Source organism: Durio zibethinus, chromosome 10 (genome assembly GCF_047325235.1).
Source record: "Durio zibethinus cultivar Kanyao isolate XHJ-2024 chromosome 10, ASM4732523v1, whole genome shotgun sequence".
Classification (NCBI taxonomy): Eukaryota; Viridiplantae; Streptophyta; class Magnoliopsida; order Malvales; family Malvaceae; genus Durio; species Durio zibethinus.
In genome coordinates, this window is record NC_143171.1 from 4888061 (window position 1) to 4906122 (window position 18062).

The following is an 18062-nucleotide window of genomic DNA, read 5'->3' on the forward strand; positions in this document are numbered from 1 at the left end:
TTTCAATATCTTGATTTCATGATTGAGATGAATCAAGAAGATTAGAAATTTAGAATACGTGACCCTTGAATTAATATGGGTCTTGGGCCTTATCCTCAAGAAATGATTAACTCTTCTGATACGGAAATAATTATATGATCTTTCCTGTCTCACTATAGTTTATTTTCAAAGATTACTTAATGGTTTTCATGTCTTCCACATTATCTGATGCAGGTTTTTTCTTGGTCAGTGTGCTGCCAAACTATTTATCCCTATTTTTTTGCAAACATTTACCAGGATTTCAACGGTTGTGACCATTAGAAAAATCTCTGCTCCTTGCTTTTTTCAACTCTTCATCATTGATTTAATCACTAAAATCCATCACACATTATAAATAATGAGACATTTGAAGTCAAACAATCTATGAAAGGTGGTTGGTTTAGGTTTATAGGCTAATAAAAGATATGGAAAGAGGTAAGTTCCCGGTCAAGGATATCTATATACATGCTGCAAAAATCACATGGCTGCTGCGGATATAATCATAGGCTTTGTTATTAATTTTTACATGCCTGTCATTGAAAGATGCTTCTATGCCGATGATTAATACTGGAAACAAAGAAAAGAAAAATATGAAGTGAGCTGTATGCAAGAAAGATATTTTAAGTCGGCCTCTAATGCTTTCTGGGAGTACAATTCTGCTCCTTTTGCACGGAATTATTTAACCACTTCGAAGGGGCCAAGCTATGAACCCACTCCATAATTGATTGACGTTAATGAGATCATATGTACTTTTGATTTGGAGAAAAGCCCAAAAGCTTGGTCAACTACAATGTTAGAATTGGTACTTGAGCTACATGAGTTGGTCTTAGCCCAGATCAGCAGGAAAACTGGTTCTGATCCAGTGCTGGCAAGTGGCAATTGCAATCCTATCAGCTACCAAGTTTTTAACTTCTCCTTGATGCTTAGTAACTTGAACTTAGAAGGTCAAAAGTGAAAAACATTTTCATTTTCGTTTTAAGGTTTGGAGAAAGTCAAGGAACCAACAGAATTTCTAGCACACTACTGGTATTGTGGGATACACTATAGGGATCACATTCATTCAATTTAGCATTCTTAGTAATAGTTAAACTTGTGAAAATTGAAAAAGAAATTGTTGTTAATCATAAGTAAAATGTTAAATTTGTTTATTCATGATTGAGAAAGATATCTCAAAATGAGAATAAAGTTTGGATGTTATAATTAGTAGAATTGTAGAGGAAGAGGCAGGCTATCCTTTTTACAGAACATAATTAGTAGTGATTATTAGACAAACGATGAGCATATGAAACATATTACACAAAGATAACAAAGCCTTTAGATTTTATGGGAAAATAAAAAGACAAAACTCCTCAAAGTGAGATAGAATTCTACAACCGAAGATTTAAGTCAAGCTTTTGCAAATCAGGTTCTTGCTTTGGTAATTTATCAAGGCGGAAGCTTCCTGGCCAGATCAAATCCATTGATTCTTCAAGCATACAGGGTGTCCCAGCCATCCCAAACACAGGACTGGAATCACTTCCAAATCTTGCTACCATTGCTGACCCTTCTGTGATAGGCTTGTGAACAATAGCATGAGGTTGGACACCCAGTGATCGAACCGCAATAGAATTGAAGGGAACCCCCATTGTTGTCATCATCATTTTGTGAGACTGGAACCTTTTAGCAGCTCCTCTTTCCCTCTTGTGTGCATTTTGGTGGCCACCCAAGGCCTGAGAACTATAAAACTTTCTCATGCAAAAGTTGCATGAGAAAACCTTGTTGCTAGCAGGTTTTGATTGAGGATCACACTCTCCAGCTGTTGCAGGCTCATTTCTGTTAAGTCCTAAACTCAACAAATCCCCCAAGTTATCATCTCCAGCTCCTGTTTCGTTATTGTCATCTCCTGTTTTCGATTCACCATCTTGGTTGTTGACTGATGTCTCATATTTTTCTTCATCCCTCTGGAAAGTCATAGCACAAAGATTCTCAACTCAGACAGGTTTTGTAAATAGGAAATTCTGATCGATATAGAGGGGCTTAAAGAAATTGTAGAGCTGTGTGGTTAAATAGGACGTAATAGATAAAGAAAGAATTTAATGGACAGGGAAGTGGCAGTAGATATTATTAAATTTAAATCCCTTTTATCTGGGGAAGGGGGTCGGGGGGTTCCCATCCTGATGATACTTGAACATTTGATGGGGGCAATGCTTATGTAGACTATTAGTATTGGATTTAAGAACGTAAAAGATACATTAATATTAGTAAGTTATTTGGATTTAATTCAAATAAAATTTAAATTTAATATGATTATTATTAAGTCAAATTTAAATTTAAATAATTTGATTTATCGATCGATTCAAATTCGAGTATTTTTATATCTTATTCGAATAATTCACGAGTCTAATTAAATTTTTATATTTTAATATATTTTAATTAATCAAATATTTCGAACTTGAGTTTAAGTTTAAGTTCGAATACAAATAATCAAATTTTTATCAAATATAAAAGTTTAATTTAATTTTACATATTAATCGAACTTAATCAAATAAGTTCGAGTAGCTTGATTTTTATCTAGAATCGAGTTCAAATTAAAAAAATAAAATTTGATTGAGTTTGAATTAAGTTTCAAACTTTAAATTTAAAAACAAATTCAAATTTAATATTATATCAATTTAAATTCAATCGAATATTCTCTTAATTTTTACGATATTAAGCTTAAGATTACATGATAATCTTTTTCACCTTCTTTATCGCGTCTATTGCATCAACTACATGGTTCTCCATGTTGGATGAATTAATAAATGGAACTTAACCTTGCCCTCATTTTTTCAGGGTCAAGGGAGCTTAACTGACAACAATGCCATTAATGGTCAATTCATCAAGCAATTAATGTCTCCGTCTCAATGAGTCATTGTCTGAACACATTTGCATTTGTATGTTGTCGGATTGTGTAGCACGAAGACAGCACTATTTCAGCCCACAATTAAGCCTGTTTAAATGAGTGGACTCTTTGAAAAAACTTTCATAAAGTGATAATGAAAAGAAAACACTTCCATTCGACAAATGAAATTAGAATCCTATCTCAAATTAACACAATGAACGGACAAGCTTTATGTTATCCAAAGACCAATAACTACAGCAGAAAATTAGGCCAAAAAAAGTTAGCTCCCTGACCCTGATTGAACCATATGTGTATATAAATTGGTAAAAAGTAGCTTGTCCAACCTCAATACAAAGTCTAAATAGCACCCCCAGTAAATGACTTTAATCTGACTAACATGGTTCCAAGCATCATGTGCTCTATGCCCTATTTACTCCATGCCATAATTTTCAATCTCTTTTGAAGGACTTGGCAAATTATGGACCATTCCTTGCATGTTTAATGCAGATGGAATGTTTTATTGGTTTTGGCGAAGGGTAAGCAGAATTTTTGTTAAGATGGTTGCAGACATTAGGAGAAGGGATCCTGTTTTATACAAGGTCTCAAAAGCAACACGTTTTTTTTGGGTACTTATTGAATCAGAAAACTGACCATTTTGGCACTAAATAGGGGGAGGGCATGACATTCAATTATTCATATCAGCACCATCACCCTTATCTCCTTTACTTCCCATCCTCTATGGTACACCTTTGTCGGTTTTAAGCAGGCAAAGGTCGATATGGCAACAGGCAAAAAAAAAAATTGCAAATTACTGAAAGAAACTTGAATTTAAAAATATAATTAGATCTAGATATGTAGATTCAATTTCAAAGTTGACTGTCAAATATAAAATATATGTTTCATGAATCAGAATTGTCATCTATTTCATGAAAATTAAATTTTTTGATGCTAAAGTGATGCTAAGTTCGCTAGAACATATGGAAGTAGAGAAGCCATTAGGTAATCCTTTAGTTTATGATAAGATAGAATTATTAAGAGGGTTAGTGGACAGTCGTGTGTGATTTATTTGTAGAGTATTGAATTTTTAATTTTTATTTAAAAATCGATCTCTAAAACCTCAAATACAAAAAAGAAAAAAAATTATTAAGGAGGTTTGGAGGGCCCAACTGCCCAAGGGAACTGACAATAATAGTGATAAAAAGGCAGGGGCAGAGAAGGTGGGGGATGGCTGATTTTCAATTGGTTTCTTTCTATAAGCAAGATGATCAAATGTGGATGGGCAGTGTGTATGCGCAGTATGAGAAGTGCATTGGGAACCACTTGTGCTTATTCTCAGAATCTTTTCTGTTCCAAAGAAACATCAATTTAAAAAACCACAGCTTCCCCACATTGGGGTGTGATGAAAGCTGCTTTGATGCTGAAGCTTCTCTGAGATAAAATAATTGTGGTGTTGGAATGCTGACTCAGAATTTTGAGCATTAGACTTGTCTTATCAATTAGTTTTCATATATACAGTCCAAATTAGTTGAAATAAACAACAATTATTTCTTTAGAATAGTAGCTATTCTTTCTACCTCGGATATGTTAAACAGAAAAGCCATTTTTCAAACAGATAAACTAAATCAATGACACTCCATTTTCAAGAGTCTTGTCTTATATCTGACCAACTCTAAAAAATTTTTCTTTCAAGTTTTCCAACTGTTAAACATAGTCATAAGGAAAAGTACCCAAAAAAAAAAACCATAAATTTGTGCATATCATCATAATTCTTTCATTAGGTACCGGAAATGAAAACCAATGTTTTTATTTTTATATTTATTTATTTTTTACACTTGAGTTTATCAGATTGAATCTGATGATTGAAACTAAAAGTTTAACCACAAGTCCATCGGCAAAACTAAGGAATGCTATATTCATAGTATAATACTTTTAAGAACCAAATTCATGAATCTCTGAATTTTACATATTCCCTAAAAAAGGTAAAATAGTTATCACTTTATAATCTTGTCCTTAGAAGGCTTTTTTTTGGTGGGAATGGAATAAGAGAGTTAGAGATTCTGTTGGTGTGGAGCTGATGAAGGTTTAAATTTACTGAGACTGATATATAGTTCCTTAACTATGGAACAAAGGAAGCATATGATATGAATGAGGATTGGCTTATCAAGTCTCTGTCTTATCTTGGTATCAGGTTTTAAAGCATTTGATGATAAGGATGGAAACAAAGCAATAATTAAGGATGCCATGGAAGTGCTGATTCGAAAGGGAATTGTAGAAGAGATATGCTTCCACACATCAAAGAAATAAATATAAAGAAAGCAAACAGGCCAACAAAAAACAGGAGCCAAATGCCTCCCAACTAGGCACGTTGAATATAGCAACAGAGTAAAATGCCTCTCAACTTGGCGTTTAAAATGACAGAATGGTGATGCAGAGTTATCAAATCAATAATAAAAGTGATTAAATGCGCATTTTGGTTTTGGAAAATTGAAGATAAATCATTAGAAATCACATCTTTAAACACTTGTATTTGAGAATGACTCGTCTAGATGAGATTATCAGTGCTCAAATGAAGCTCCGTTCCAAGTATATCTATCTGAAAAGCTTGGGATTATTTGAGTAAATAACAGAGTCCACAACAGGATAAGACTCAAAGAATAGAAACTTAGATGGGAAATTCCAAAAAATTCTCCTGGGGAAGCTAATTTTAATTTTTGGCAAAGATGGCATGGGAATACGAGGAAAAAATATGCTCTTCATTTCATCACTGGTAGTTCAAGAAAATGACAAAATCATTCTTTGTTTCCAGCGGGCGGCTGGATCTGGTTCCTGGAATGAGATTATAATTCAACCAAAAGCCTCTATGCTGAGAATCTAGCAAAATGAGACGAGACGTTGTTACATCTTCCATAGCCCAATTTTTTGGTCAAGAGCAAAATACTGCCCACTTGCTAATTATTTTAAACACTTGAAATTTAGCGCAGCATGTCCAGTATTGCATTGCAAAATGCTGGAGAGAAGACAAATCTTACCACGGAGCTTGATATTGACCAGTGCAGACTGTCAACGGGGCTTCAACTGTTGGGAATATTGACTCAAATCTTATAAGAGATTTATTTGAGATTTGTTAGAGATTTGTTTGAGATTTGTCAGATATTGTTTGATGGACAAGAAGACTTGCAAAAGAAGAATTCTAAGAGAAAGGGATTCTTAATAGGCAAGTTTGACTTACAGGAGAAAAATTCTAAGAGGAGAGAGATTCTTAATGAACAAGTTTGTATGGTTATAAATATGTGAAGTCTCTACAGGGTTAGGTATGAGAAAAAGATGTAAGAGAGTTGTAGGATTTTGTGGGATAGACACCCCATAAGAGTATTGGGGTTCTACATCTTATGGGTGTGTATGTTTGTTTGTGAGTGGACTAGAGGAGACTGAGAGGGTCCACATAGGTATGATGTATGGGAACATATGAGTATGTGTTTGGTTATGTTGAAAGGATGCACAAGGATTTGGGTTTGTGTTTGTTTGGATAGAGAATACTTCATAGGACTAGAGGAGATTGAGAGTGTCTTATGAGTATTGATTGTTGAGTGGGGTTGATGATATGATGTATGTTTGTAATTCTCTACAACTAGTGGATCTTGTTTCTCATCCGTGGATGTAGGTCAGTTGGATCGAACCACGTTAAATTGTTGTCTCTTATGTGTTTGATTTATTGTTTGATTTTGCTTCCGCTGGTGTGATTAGATTGGAGGCTTTTAGTCCAACAAATGGTATCAGAGTTGTGGTGTTCCCCAACATCAACAGCAGCATGTGTTCAAGAATGAGTATAGTGATTGGGTATCAGTCCACGAGAATAACTTGTTTGAAACACATTCTGAATCAACCAGTTCAAATACTTAAACCAAGTCATGCAAGAACCCCAGATATTCTTGTTAATGATGCCTCAATCAGGAAAAGTGAAATCAACTTTGCAGAAAAAAAATTGGAATTTGACCAACTAGTGCATATTTTTCCTCTCATGAATCGACATCAATTGCTTGAGATCCCTCCATTTTACGAAAAATGGGCATGATCTAGCTTCCTAGATGAGGCGTTGAACATGAAGTTTTATGATGGCATTGGAAAATCAATCGGCTTCATTTCTCAAGAACGACCGAAATATAAGATAGGAGCAGTTCTTGCGGTGGAGAAGAGCGACATGATTTAGATCTAGTAGACAGACCCAAAGAAAGCCCAAACTACAATTGGGCTAGCGTGTTGGTATATATATGGGCTTCAGGTTTTCCGATCCACTAAACTTTCCCACCTAAAAGAAAAATAAAGTAAAAAAGCAAAAAAAAATAAAAAAATCCAGCGTGGTTTTGTTCTTCCAAGCATGTCCTCGACCCCGCTTTTCAACACCCCAGCACCGCCACCTCCCTCCATAAACCGTACCACTCTCTCATGCAGCAGCACCACCGCCGCCACCAACTTCCCACTATCACCAAACAAGCTAGCTGTTCTCTTAGATAAATCCAATACCATCCGCCAACTACTTCAAATCCACGCAGCTCTTCTCCGCCACGGCCTTCACCAACACCCCATCCTAAACTTCAAACTTCAACGCTCCTACTCTTCTCGAGGCCGTCTTGACTATTCTGTCGCTCTCTTCAAACGAACTCTCAACCCCAACATCTTTCTTTACACTTCTATCATTAATGCCTATGCCCTTCATGGTCTCTCCCTAGAAGCTTTATTTATCTATACACGAATGTTATTCGAAGGTGTTCAGCCTAATGAGTTTACATTCTCATCTATATTGAAATCTTGTTCTATTGAACATGGAAAAATGCTTCATTCCCAAGTTATCAAACTTGGGTTTGATTCAGATTTGTATGTAAAGACAGGTCTAGTTGATCTTTACGCTAGAGGGGGTGATGTTGGGTCTGCTCAACTTGTGTTTGAGAGAATGCTTGAAAAGAGTTTAGTTTCTTTGACCGCGATGCTAACTTGTTACGCGAAACATGGGGAGCTTGAGGAAGCAAGAGTGCTGTTTGATGAAATGGTGAAGAAGGATGTGGTTTGTTGGAATGTAATGATTGATGGCTATGCTCAACATGGAATGCCTAATGAAGCTTTGGTGCTATTCAGGCGAATGTTGGCAGCGAAAGCTAGGCCTAATGAAATCACTATATTAGCTGTTTTATCAGCTTGTGGGCAGCTTGGAGCTTTGGAGTCAGGCAGATGGCTTCATTCATATATAGAGAATAATGATATTCAAGTGAATGTTCGTGTTGCTACTGCTTTGCTTGATATGTATAGCAAATGCGGGAGCTTGGAGGATGCAAGATTGGTGTTCGATAGGATTCCTGATAAGGATGTTGTTGCATGGAATTCAATGATTATAGGGTATGCCTTGCACGGGTTTAGCCGCGATGCATTGGAATTGTTCCAGGAAATGTGCAGGATTGGTTTGCGCTCTACTGATATTACATTCATTGGCGTTTTGGGTGCATGTGGTCACGCTGGTTTGGTCAAAGAGGGATGGAGTTTTTTCAATGCAATGAGAGATGAGTATGATATTGAACCCAAGATTGAACATTATGGATGTATGGTAAATCTGCTTGGTCGCGCTGGTCAATTGGAAGAGGCATATGAGCTTGTGAAGAACATGAAGATGGAACCTGATCCCGTCTTGTGGGGAGCTTTGCTTGGGGCTTGTAGGTTACATGGTAATCTTGATATGGGAGAGAAAATTGCCGAGTCTCTTGTTGGCCACAATCTTGCTAATTCAGGGACTTGTATTCTTCTTTCCAACATGTATGCTGCGAAAGGCAATTGGGAAGGGGTGGCAAGGATAAGGACCTTGATGAAAGACAGTGGGGTACAGAAGGAGCCTGGTTGTAGCTCAATTGAAGTCAACAATAGGGTGCACGAGTTCCTTGCTGGGGATTTGAAACACCCAAAAAGCAAAGAAATATATCTAATGTTGGAGGAAATGAATGGTTGGCTCAAAGCTCATGGTTACATCCCTCAAACAGATATTGTACTGCATGACATAGGGGATTTACAGAAAGAGCAATCGCTTGAAGTTCACAGCGAGAAGCTTGCTCTTGCATACGGGCTTATCAGCACACAACATGGGACCCCTATCAAGATTGTCAAAAACCTCCGGGTGTGTTCAGATTGCCATGCTGCCACCAAGTTGTTCTCTAAAATTACCGGTCGTAAAATTGTAATGAGGGACCGGAACCGGTTCCACCATTTTGCAAATGGTTCATGTTCATGCGGGGACTACTGGTGATCTTCTGTAAAAGAATTACACAAACATTTTAGGGGAAAATGACAATTTTCATCACCCTCTGGCTACAACGATGTGATTGTAGAATGCGTGTAAAATCATTCAGAAGACAAGGGTATTATCCAAATAAAGACTTACCAGAGATAAAATTCATACCACTATAAATGCAACAAAGCTTTTATGTACTTTTTCAGACGTCAAAATCAGAAGAAATGATAATATTCAACACACAACCAACCTTGAAAAATGCGGCAGCTTCTTGAAATAGATGAGGCTTGTCTGATCACACCACCATCAATTAACCAGAGTCTCGATTCACTTGAATAAGTTTCAAATTGAGGATTCTTTCTGATTACAGATTGATGATTCAATGCAAAACAATGCTGTACATCATTGGTTACCTCACAACGCAGACTCCTAATTCACAATTACAACTTACAATTAAAACCAAATTTAGTTAGTAATACCTAATCCACGAAAATGTAAAACCTACCATGGTCACAGTTTTTCCTTTTCGTTCAAAAGAAAATACCTATTCATAGCTAAATACCTATTTATAGCTGATTATCTAAGAGCATGCAATGTGCCAGCTTCCTCACAAGTAGCTCCATTACATGAAACCGATAGAAACTTTCCAGGTTGCTACATTCTAAAGTCCAAGACGCATAGCGTATTGTTTGCAAAACAAGCAGCAATCTTGTCACCCTCCTTGTTCCAACAGACTTCAAATATACCCCCATTGCCAGTATATGTCTTTACAATCTTCCCTTCTTTCAAGGACCAGATATGCATGGATTTATCAAGAGATCCACTGGCCAGATACTCTCCGTTTGGGCTAAATGCAACAGAGTATACAGGGTCCCTGGCAGTTTTATCAAAAGAAACTTGTGAGAAAAACCAAAGGGCAATGCAATTCCTGTTACCTTCAAAACTGCCTAAATCATGCGAATTGTGCATTTCACCACCAGCAACAAGGCTTTTAGCGATCTTATAACGTACAATTAGAACACTAATCTACTGCTATATCATTTAAATAGAAGAAACAAATAAATAAGAATGGATTCGAGGGATGGTACCTGTGTCCATTCAAGCTGTAGAGAAGTTTCCCTAGTTCCACATCCCACAGCTTCACCGTGGAGTCAAATGATGCACTACATAGAAAAAAGATGAAGAGAATGTTAAGGAAAACTTGAATGGAGTTTCATAGCAGCTCTTGTAAGGCAGTCTACACTCTACATGAATTCCATTGAATTAAAGGAGTAAAAGGGGATTCACTTTCAAACCAAAAGAAGAGAGTGAACATAGAATGCACTGTAGGTATGTTATCCTTCTATTTTATTTCTCCCTTTTCCCCTTCAGGCTTAGTTAGATAATACTGCAACATTGTTGAATCCCTGATAAATAGCGGGACTTCTTTTAACTTTATCTAATCCTCAAACCACAGCATCCTAAATTGTGATCAACCAAGGAGTTGCATCCTCAATCAACAGCCAGAAGAGTTTGTAGAAACAAAGCCGTTGTGAAACAAACAGACACACACACACTATGAAATATAAATTAAAATTTTATAAAATTATTATCCACAAATACGTACAGCAGAGAGAGCGAGAGAGAGACTACAGAAGTATAATGGAGACGAAACATTGAGAGGAAGGGAAAAAGGACAATTACATCATTATCCATAACCTCAATCAAGTCCAAGCTTGAAAAAATTATTCATATATTCAAATGTTAGATGTAAACCTAAACATAAGAATGGTGTACAGAAATGGGGATCCAGCAAACAAGATTAAAACAATTTTTAGTACACCTCATTTTTACCTTGCAAGAATTAACTGCTGGTTAGGATTGTTTGTCCCAGGCCCAGTAGGACTCCATCTGATGGCATATATCTCCTGCAGAGCAGTTGTTCAATGTTTTTCCTAAAAATAAACAATGAATGCACCCAGGCATATGCACAAAAGGATTGTATTGAAAAAATTTAAATCTCAAAAGTACCTTGGTATGCTCCCTAAGATCATGAACATACTTGTCTTTATTCATACACCATATCTGCACCAAGAATTTCTATTAGTTAAAAGAGAAAAGAAGAAAAGAAGTAATGCTAATACACAAAACTGCAACAACAAAAAAAGGGGCTCAAAACCAAAACAAATCTATAATATTCCAGAAAGTTGGCATATAAATTCAAATTTATAATTTTTTAAAATGAAAAAAAAAAGACAAAATGCAATCAAACAAAAATGCATATTTCCTGCAATGAAGGATGTCCGTTAAGTAATGACAAAAAGATAGTGCATACAACCTTTGCAGTAATATCGTCAGAGCAAGAGGCCAATAGCGAACCTGTAGGATCCCATTTAACACAATTTACTTCACCCTGAATTCACAAAGTTAAAATATGTGAATAGAAGAGCAGAGAAACAATTCAATTCAAAAGTTTTGCTTATCAAAATCCAAAACAACACATTGTTTTCAGTTGCTAATTAAAGCCCATGGCTGGCAAGTTACAGAAGCCATAAGGCTTTGATTCATTGTTGTAAAAGTTTCCTGGTAAATTGTTTCTCAGAAAAAAAAAAAAGAAAGTAAAGGAATATAGAAATGAAAATTATTTTTGATTCTTGAAATTGTTTCCTTTACAGGAAAAGCTTGAATAAAAACTTGAAATCTTAGTGATTTACCACTTGTAGATAATAAAACTTATAGAAGAGAGAAGGAAAAGAAAAGAAGTCTGAGATGACTCAGGGAGGGTATGGAGAGATGAATTTAAGGGAGAAACTACAAAGTGTATAAACATACATTTCATATAACCAACAACTATGAGATGTTGTGAAGATTAGTATATTAGATCAAGAATACAAGAGGGAAGTTAGGGTTTGGCATTTCCAGCTCAAATTGAAACTTGATCTCAGACCAAACTGCTATTAAGTCTTTTCTTTTATCAGATGCAGGTAACAAAATTTAAAATAGAAACAAAAAGAAAGAAAAGAAAGAATAGGGTTGGGGAAGAGATGAATCTGAGGGAGACAAAACAGAAAGTAGTAGAAAAGCTTTTTTTTTTCAACCAAAGACTATGAGATGCATCTAGATTAGTATATCAGTTAAAGTGTAGAAGAGGCTTGACTGGGGTTTGGCATTTCCTGGTCAGTTTGAATTATATTTGGATCTAACAGTTAGCCCACTCTTTTGAATAAAACTAAAAGAATCACCTATGAAAATTATGACTGTTGGACCAGTGAGACTAGAAACAAACCTGATGCCCTGCAAAGGTTTTAATAGGGCGGATTTCTCCAATCTTGCAAACATATATCATATGGTCTGTGGAGCTTGTTGCAAATGAAACATTGTTGCGCCAATCAACATCAAGGGTTGGACCTAAAAGGAAAAAAATGATGAAACTCCGGATGAATTAATATTGTTATGAAACTAAGCCAAATCTTAAAGTTTAGTCCAATGACCCACCTGTGTGAAATGCAAACTGCTGTTTCCATTCCTCTGCCTTTACATCCCACACAATTGCGGTTTTATCACAGCTTCCGGTAAGAAGATAATCACCCTTCTTGTTCCACTTAAGAGAAAAGATAGGTCCTTTGTGTTTACTCAAAGTAGTCCTTAGTTCACCTAAACCAAGAAATAATTGAGAGAGAGAAAGCGAAGGGTGGGGGTAGACAAGGCGTGGAATTCTCACAATCAGTCCAAAGCATTTAATAATGTATTTATACATATCTAAAAGAGTAAAAAATTCAGTTAAAAACATAAATAAACCTCTTATTTTGACTGGGTAACCAGCTAATAATTTAATAAAAAAAACATTATGAGCACCAAAAAACACATCGAAAAGTTTGAGTTGGAATGAACACCAACTCAAAGGCTGGTTTAACAAAATAGATTTTTTGAGGCCTTTAATTACAGGATATAGAATGGCATAAATAAAATAACTCATAATGACTTACCATTTGTAGTCCAAATTCTTGCTTGGCCATCATATGAACCGGTTGCAAGCAATGTCCCCTCACCCTGAACACAGGTAGGCAAAAAGAATGATATTTTAAAAATGACAATCAAATAGGCAAGCAGCTAAAATGCAATTTAGAGAATTCTGCACAAGATCTATTAAAAAGACACACTTAGACAGCAACGTAAGAATGAGAACAAAGTAGGCCTAAAGATCCATTTATAGCATTTCCAATTAAGTTCACTTACTGCACAAAAGAATTAAAAATACACTCTTTACAAAGCAATGATTGCTTTTTACAGAAATAGAAAAGCACTTGCATTAAATTGCTATCCTTCCGTTAGACAACAGAATAGCACAATTTCATGAGTCAACTTCCAATCTGCTTGAACAAACTAAAACATCTAAGGATGACACTATCACCACCTTTGCTCTATCAGCACCTGAATGCCCAAAAAATGGCTCACTCCAAATCCATTGCTCAAAGAACTAATTTTATCATGTCTTCATAGAGGTTGAATTCTCAGATTCATCATATGATCTTAAGAAAAATGGATCTGGTCAAGATTAACTGAAGAAGATTACTCCTAATTCAACCTAATTCCTGCAGCTAAGTAATGTAGGAAAACTAAAGCAAGAAATGTACCATAAAAATGTAACTACAGCTTATTCTTTGTTGTTTCTGCAATGTGATATCTGTAGTAAATATTTTTTCTTACAGTCAAGCTCATTAGTTCTCCTGCATAGTATTAGTGCTACAACAAAGCATGTTATATAGAATTGGAAACCGTTACATCAAATTAAGGCAATGAGAAAACAAAGTGTTGGATTCAGTAGGTGATCTGTACCAAAAGGAACCAAAAATTTAAATGCAACTTAAGCCTCCAACAGTAACATAACTCACATTCCAATCGAGTGTTGTCACATCTTTGCTCTTCTCATTTGTTCTTCCTTTTACATGCTTCAGCACTAGAACATTTAATGGACTGTTTTGTGCACCAGATTTGCAAAGCCCATCAGTTATTGTCCAAATACGAGCCGTTGAATCTCCAGACCTAGAAATTGACAATGAAAGTTAAGTACAAGTGATATAATGAAATGAAGAAACTTTGTGACTGCATAAACTGATTAGTGACACTCCTCTATCATGGCATCCAACAACTAAGATTAAAACCCAAAGCTAAAACCTTATCAATAGAATACTTAGATAAAATGTAAATCAACAGAAAACAACAAGAGGAACTGAGTCAGATATAATAGAACTCTTCGAATAGAGCACTAAGATCTCAGTTTTTTTTTCTTTTTTTTTTGAAAGATACTCAATTAATTTCAACAACAGTGTAAATAAGCATCTCTGCTAGACAAGGAAGTCCTAAAACAGTACAAACACCAATACACATGACCACATATCCTATAGTCACACAACTGGAGAGTACATAAATGGCACTTTTGTTTACAGACCACTTATTCAATGGGCAGATGGACTGTTCAAAATGGTTTTGCTTAGTTTTTATAATTTTTATTATAGCTACCAGCAAGGCTTAATTTTTATAATTCAAATGATTAGAACTTCTAAATTGGTGCATTAAACTAAAAAACTTGGTACATCTCATGAAGCACAGAAATCAGTAAGTTCTGACAACAACAAATGCCAAATGACTGGAAATATATAAAGAAAGTGGAAAAAAGTACACAAGTAAAAGACCAAACCATCAACATAAGAAACATTTTATCACAGAAAATACCCACCCTGATGCAAGAAGTGAACCAGTTGGACTCCATGCACACGCACAAACCTGCAAAAATAAATGTTTAGAGAGAGAGAGAGAGAGAGAGCAAGGGAAGAGTAAAGAACAAATGTGTGCATCTGTAAGTCCACCTAGGTGCATAAGAAGATTCAAAAAGGCTCAAACCTCAGAAGTGTGCCCTTCCAAAATTGAAACATCAGAACTAGGAATTTCACAAGCCTCCTGAGAGGCTACAGTCGATGTAGTAGCAATATCCATCGGTTCCGGTCCTACTAAATGCAATAATGCAATATAAATGAAAATAAATGACTAGCAACATTGGTTAAGAGAGGTATTTTGCAAAACTATATAAAGATAAATTTCATGTGAATTGTAAAATATTCAACTAAAGAAAAATGTCAAGGCTAACAGAAAGAAACGGATATCAAATCAAGAAGAAATATAACAAAGGAGTTTACTAACCTACAGAAGTTCCATTTTCTTCATGCTTGAAAGCATCCTTGTCTTCTTGGTCCATAACCATATCTCTGTCAGCAAGTTCCTCTGGTTGCTTTTCTTGCTCCTTATTGCTTTCTGCCTTCTCCCTTTCCTTTTCACGTTCCTTCTCTCTTTCCTTTTCACGTTCTTTCTCCCTTTCATGTCTTTCTTTCTCTCTTACTCGGCCATGCTCTCCTTCATGCTCCCGGTCAACCTCTTTATCTTTATCTTTATCTTTATCTTTATCTTTGTCCTTATCATTGTCTCTGTCCTTTTCGATATTCTTCCTTTTCTCTTTTATCATTTGCCGCAATTGATTTACATCCTTTGTTATTATATCCAAAGGTTGCAAGAATGAAAAATCTTCATCCATTTCTACATCATTCTGCAAACTCAAAACAAATCATGAAGAGCATATAGTCCTAGTAATCACCCTGCTCCCCCACCCCCCAAAAAGTTGACAATAAAACTAATTATAACAATAAGCATACTAACATTACTCAAGTTAGCTTCCATCTCCAAGTATTGGAGTCCTTTTTGAACAAATGTAATAAGAGCCCCAGGTGGAATCAAATTCCCATCAATAGTACACTTATTAATGCCTGCTTCATATCCTAAAGTAAATGCTGAATGTGTAAAACCTGCAGACATTTGATAAGCAGAAGATAAGATACATCGGACATTATATAAAAGAACACTCATTTGAAGCTTGAAAAGCAATAATGTACAACCAAGGAATCCTCCACCTATTTTTCCCTATATAAGCAGCATCATGTAAACAAAGAGCAGAACTCAAAATAACCTAAATTGTTTCTTAGTTTTTTTAGATTAGACTATGTAGGAGGGAAAATTGAGGGGCAAGAAATAGAAGGAGAGGGAGGAAACCTGCAGACATTTGATAAGCAGAAGATAAGATACATCGGACATTATATAAAAGAACCACTCATTTGAAGCTTGAAAAGCAATAATGTACAACCAAGGAATCCTCCACCTATTTTTCCCTATATAAGCATCATCATGTAAACAAAGAGCAGAACTCAAAATAACCTAAATTGTTTCTTAGTTTTTTTAGATTAGACTATGTAGGAAGGAAAATTGAGGGGCAAGAAATAGAAGGAGAGGGAGGAAAGCTGTTTTTCCTCTGTTGTGTTTGGTATGAAGGAAGGAAAATAGAGAGAAAGAAAAAGGTAAGGAATAAAATTATAATCAAAATGATTAATTCAAGTCAAATGGGTCCTTTCCTTCCACTTTTTAAATGATTGGATTTGGAAGGAATGGAAAGGTACAAATCCATCCATTTTCCCTCTCTCTTCTCCTATTTTCCTCCTACCAAAAGGATGGAAGGAAGAAATATTTTCCATCCGCGCCTTTTCCTTCCTCTAATCCAACCAAACACAGTGTTAATTAATAAACAAAATATGAGTATTACATGTAAATTCTCAATTCAATACAATGACCATGCAAAATGTTAACAGGTTAATGACGGTCTCAATCAGTGCAAAGAAAATACAAACTAAATGTTTAATATTTCAGAAAATGGGAGTTCAGATTGGGATTCTCATCTAAAGTTATCCAGTGCCCTAGCCGGCAACATTGTACTAAGCTGTTGATGAAATCAATGAGATTCAAAACCCTAACCAGAATAATAGTCAATATCAACCATCCATTCTCACAGATCTAGAGCACAACAAACTTCTGAACATTATAATGCCAGAACTTAATCTCAAAATTACAGTTCATAATCAAATTATTTTTTCTCGTTTCTTTTCTTTTCTTTTACATTAAACGAGCAATAAAAATAGCTACTTAAATTTCAAGTTGCTAACTGCAAATACAGTAAAAACAAATCACCGGAAACGAAAATAAAGAAACAAAGTTTCAAAAATAGAAATCGGCCTAATGAGATATTACAAATTAAAGGAAAATTTGAACTGACCTGACTCTTGAAGGTAACGGAAGACGAGGTAATTCAATTCAACGGAGGTGATGGGGGTCATTGTTACCAAAGTCGCCTAATCCAACGGTTGTGATGGAAGCTCAGACTGTCATTAGGCAAGCGACGCAAAGCCAGAGAAGAGAGGAACCGAGAGGCTATGGGGACCGTCCAGAAGATAGAGAAAGAAGAATATTATTTTCTAGCTTCTCTTTTTTTTTTTTTCAGATTTTATTTTATTTTCGCTCTGCCTATTTTTTGTTGGGCCTTAATCTCGCATCTGGAGGGTCAATCTATATCAGTTTAGGCCACATAATTTCTAGACCATTTCAGTTTAAAGAGCCCGTTTTAATAAATTTGGGCTGATTCAGTTAGAATAATGTAATTTTTTTTATTGAAGGGTAAAAAATTTTTAAATTTCGTCTAATATATATATTTTAAAAATAATTTATTTATATCAAATTTAGTAAAGTCATACTAAATTATTTCTCACAATTGTCTAATAACTTCTATAACAACCAACCAAACAGTCTTATCATTTTGGGTCCACAACAACTGATAGATCATGTACGTTGTCAATTCATTGCCAATGTGAACATGCTTCAGGCTGAAGCGTCAAATGTAAACGGCTCAAAAAGCAAAAGCCCTACATTCGCAAGAATTCTAAGGCCAAATCAATGGAAATTTCGTTTAAGAGTTTGAAAATATTTGTTATAAACACTGATTTCGTATAAAAAAAATAAATAACTAATTGCAATGATAACAAGGCAAGCAGAAAATTATCTCTACTT

General features: G+C 35.4%; 3 protein-coding genes across 6 annotated transcripts; 1 reads left to right on the forward strand and 2 right to left on the reverse strand.

Annotated features, from left to right (window-relative positions):
- Positions 1–1252: 1252 nt before the first annotated feature.
- Positions 1253–2179, reverse strand: LOC111292790 (zinc finger protein 7-like). The gene has a single exon (XM_022885364.2). The coding sequence runs from the start codon at positions 1968–1970 to the stop codon at positions 1386–1388; it is 585 nt and encodes a 194-aa protein (XP_022741099.1). The 5' UTR covers positions 1971–2179; the 3' UTR covers positions 1253–1385.
- A 4971-nt stretch (positions 2180–7150) lies between these two features.
- LOC111292232 (Tetratricopeptide repeat (TPR)-like superfamily protein) lies at positions 7151–9316 on the forward strand. The gene has a single exon (XM_022884493.2). It carries the CDS (start codon positions 7254–7256, stop codon positions 9159–9161), a length of 1908 nt encoding a protein of 635 aa, XP_022740228.1. The 5' UTR covers positions 7151–7253; the 3' UTR covers positions 9162–9316.
- Positions 9317–9452: 136 nt separating this feature from the next.
- HOS15 (WD-40 repeat family protein) lies at positions 9453–17475 on the reverse strand. Of its 4 annotated transcripts, none has more exons than XR_016345633.1 (15): positions 17275–17475; positions 15834–15979; positions 15324–15723; positions 15027–15130; positions 14863–14909; positions 14018–14168; positions 13112–13175; positions 12621–12779; positions 12412–12533; positions 11464–11538; positions 11157–11210; positions 10980–11053; positions 10235–10309; positions 9709–10020; positions 9453–9575 (listed from the first exon to the last, which is right to left on the reverse strand). XR_016345633.1 is itself a non-coding variant. In XM_022884498.2 (14 exons), exons 1-14 carry the CDS (start codon positions 17333–17335, stop codon positions 9801–9803), a joined length of 1752 nt encoding a protein of 583 aa, XP_022740233.1. In that variant the 5' UTR covers positions 17336–17475; the 3' UTR covers positions 9453–9800. The 4 variants fall into 4 exon arrangements, 2 of the variants coding, with proteins under 2 accessions (XP_022740233.1, XP_022740229.1); XR_016345632.1 differs by having other exon boundaries at positions 15027–15133; XM_022884498.2 differs by having other exon boundaries at positions 9453–10020.
- Positions 17476–18062: the final 587 nt, after the last annotated feature.

Excerpts from the sequence above, each read along its gene's own strand:
- LOC111292790 (XM_022885364.2), bottom strand. The coding sequence starts at position 1,970 with ATGACTTTCCAGAGGGATGAAGAAAAATATGAGACATCAGTCAACAAC.
- LOC111292232 (XM_022884493.2), top strand. The coding sequence starts at position 7,254 with ATGTCCTCGACCCCGCTTTTCAACACCCCAGCACCGCCACCTCCCTCC.
- HOS15 (XM_022884494.2), bottom strand. The coding sequence starts at position 17,335 with ATGACCCCCATCACCTCCGTTGAATTGAATTACCTCGTCTTCCGTTAC. Across the intron at positions 12,780-13,111 it reads AAGAATTTGGACTACAAATG|GTGAACTAAGGACTACTTTG; the intron begins GTAAGTCATTAT and ends TTCTTGGTTTAG. Across the intron at positions 10,310-10,979 it reads CAGCAGTTAATTCTTGCAAG|TGCATCATTTGACTCCACGG; the intron begins GTAAAAATGAGG and ends TTTTCTATGTAG.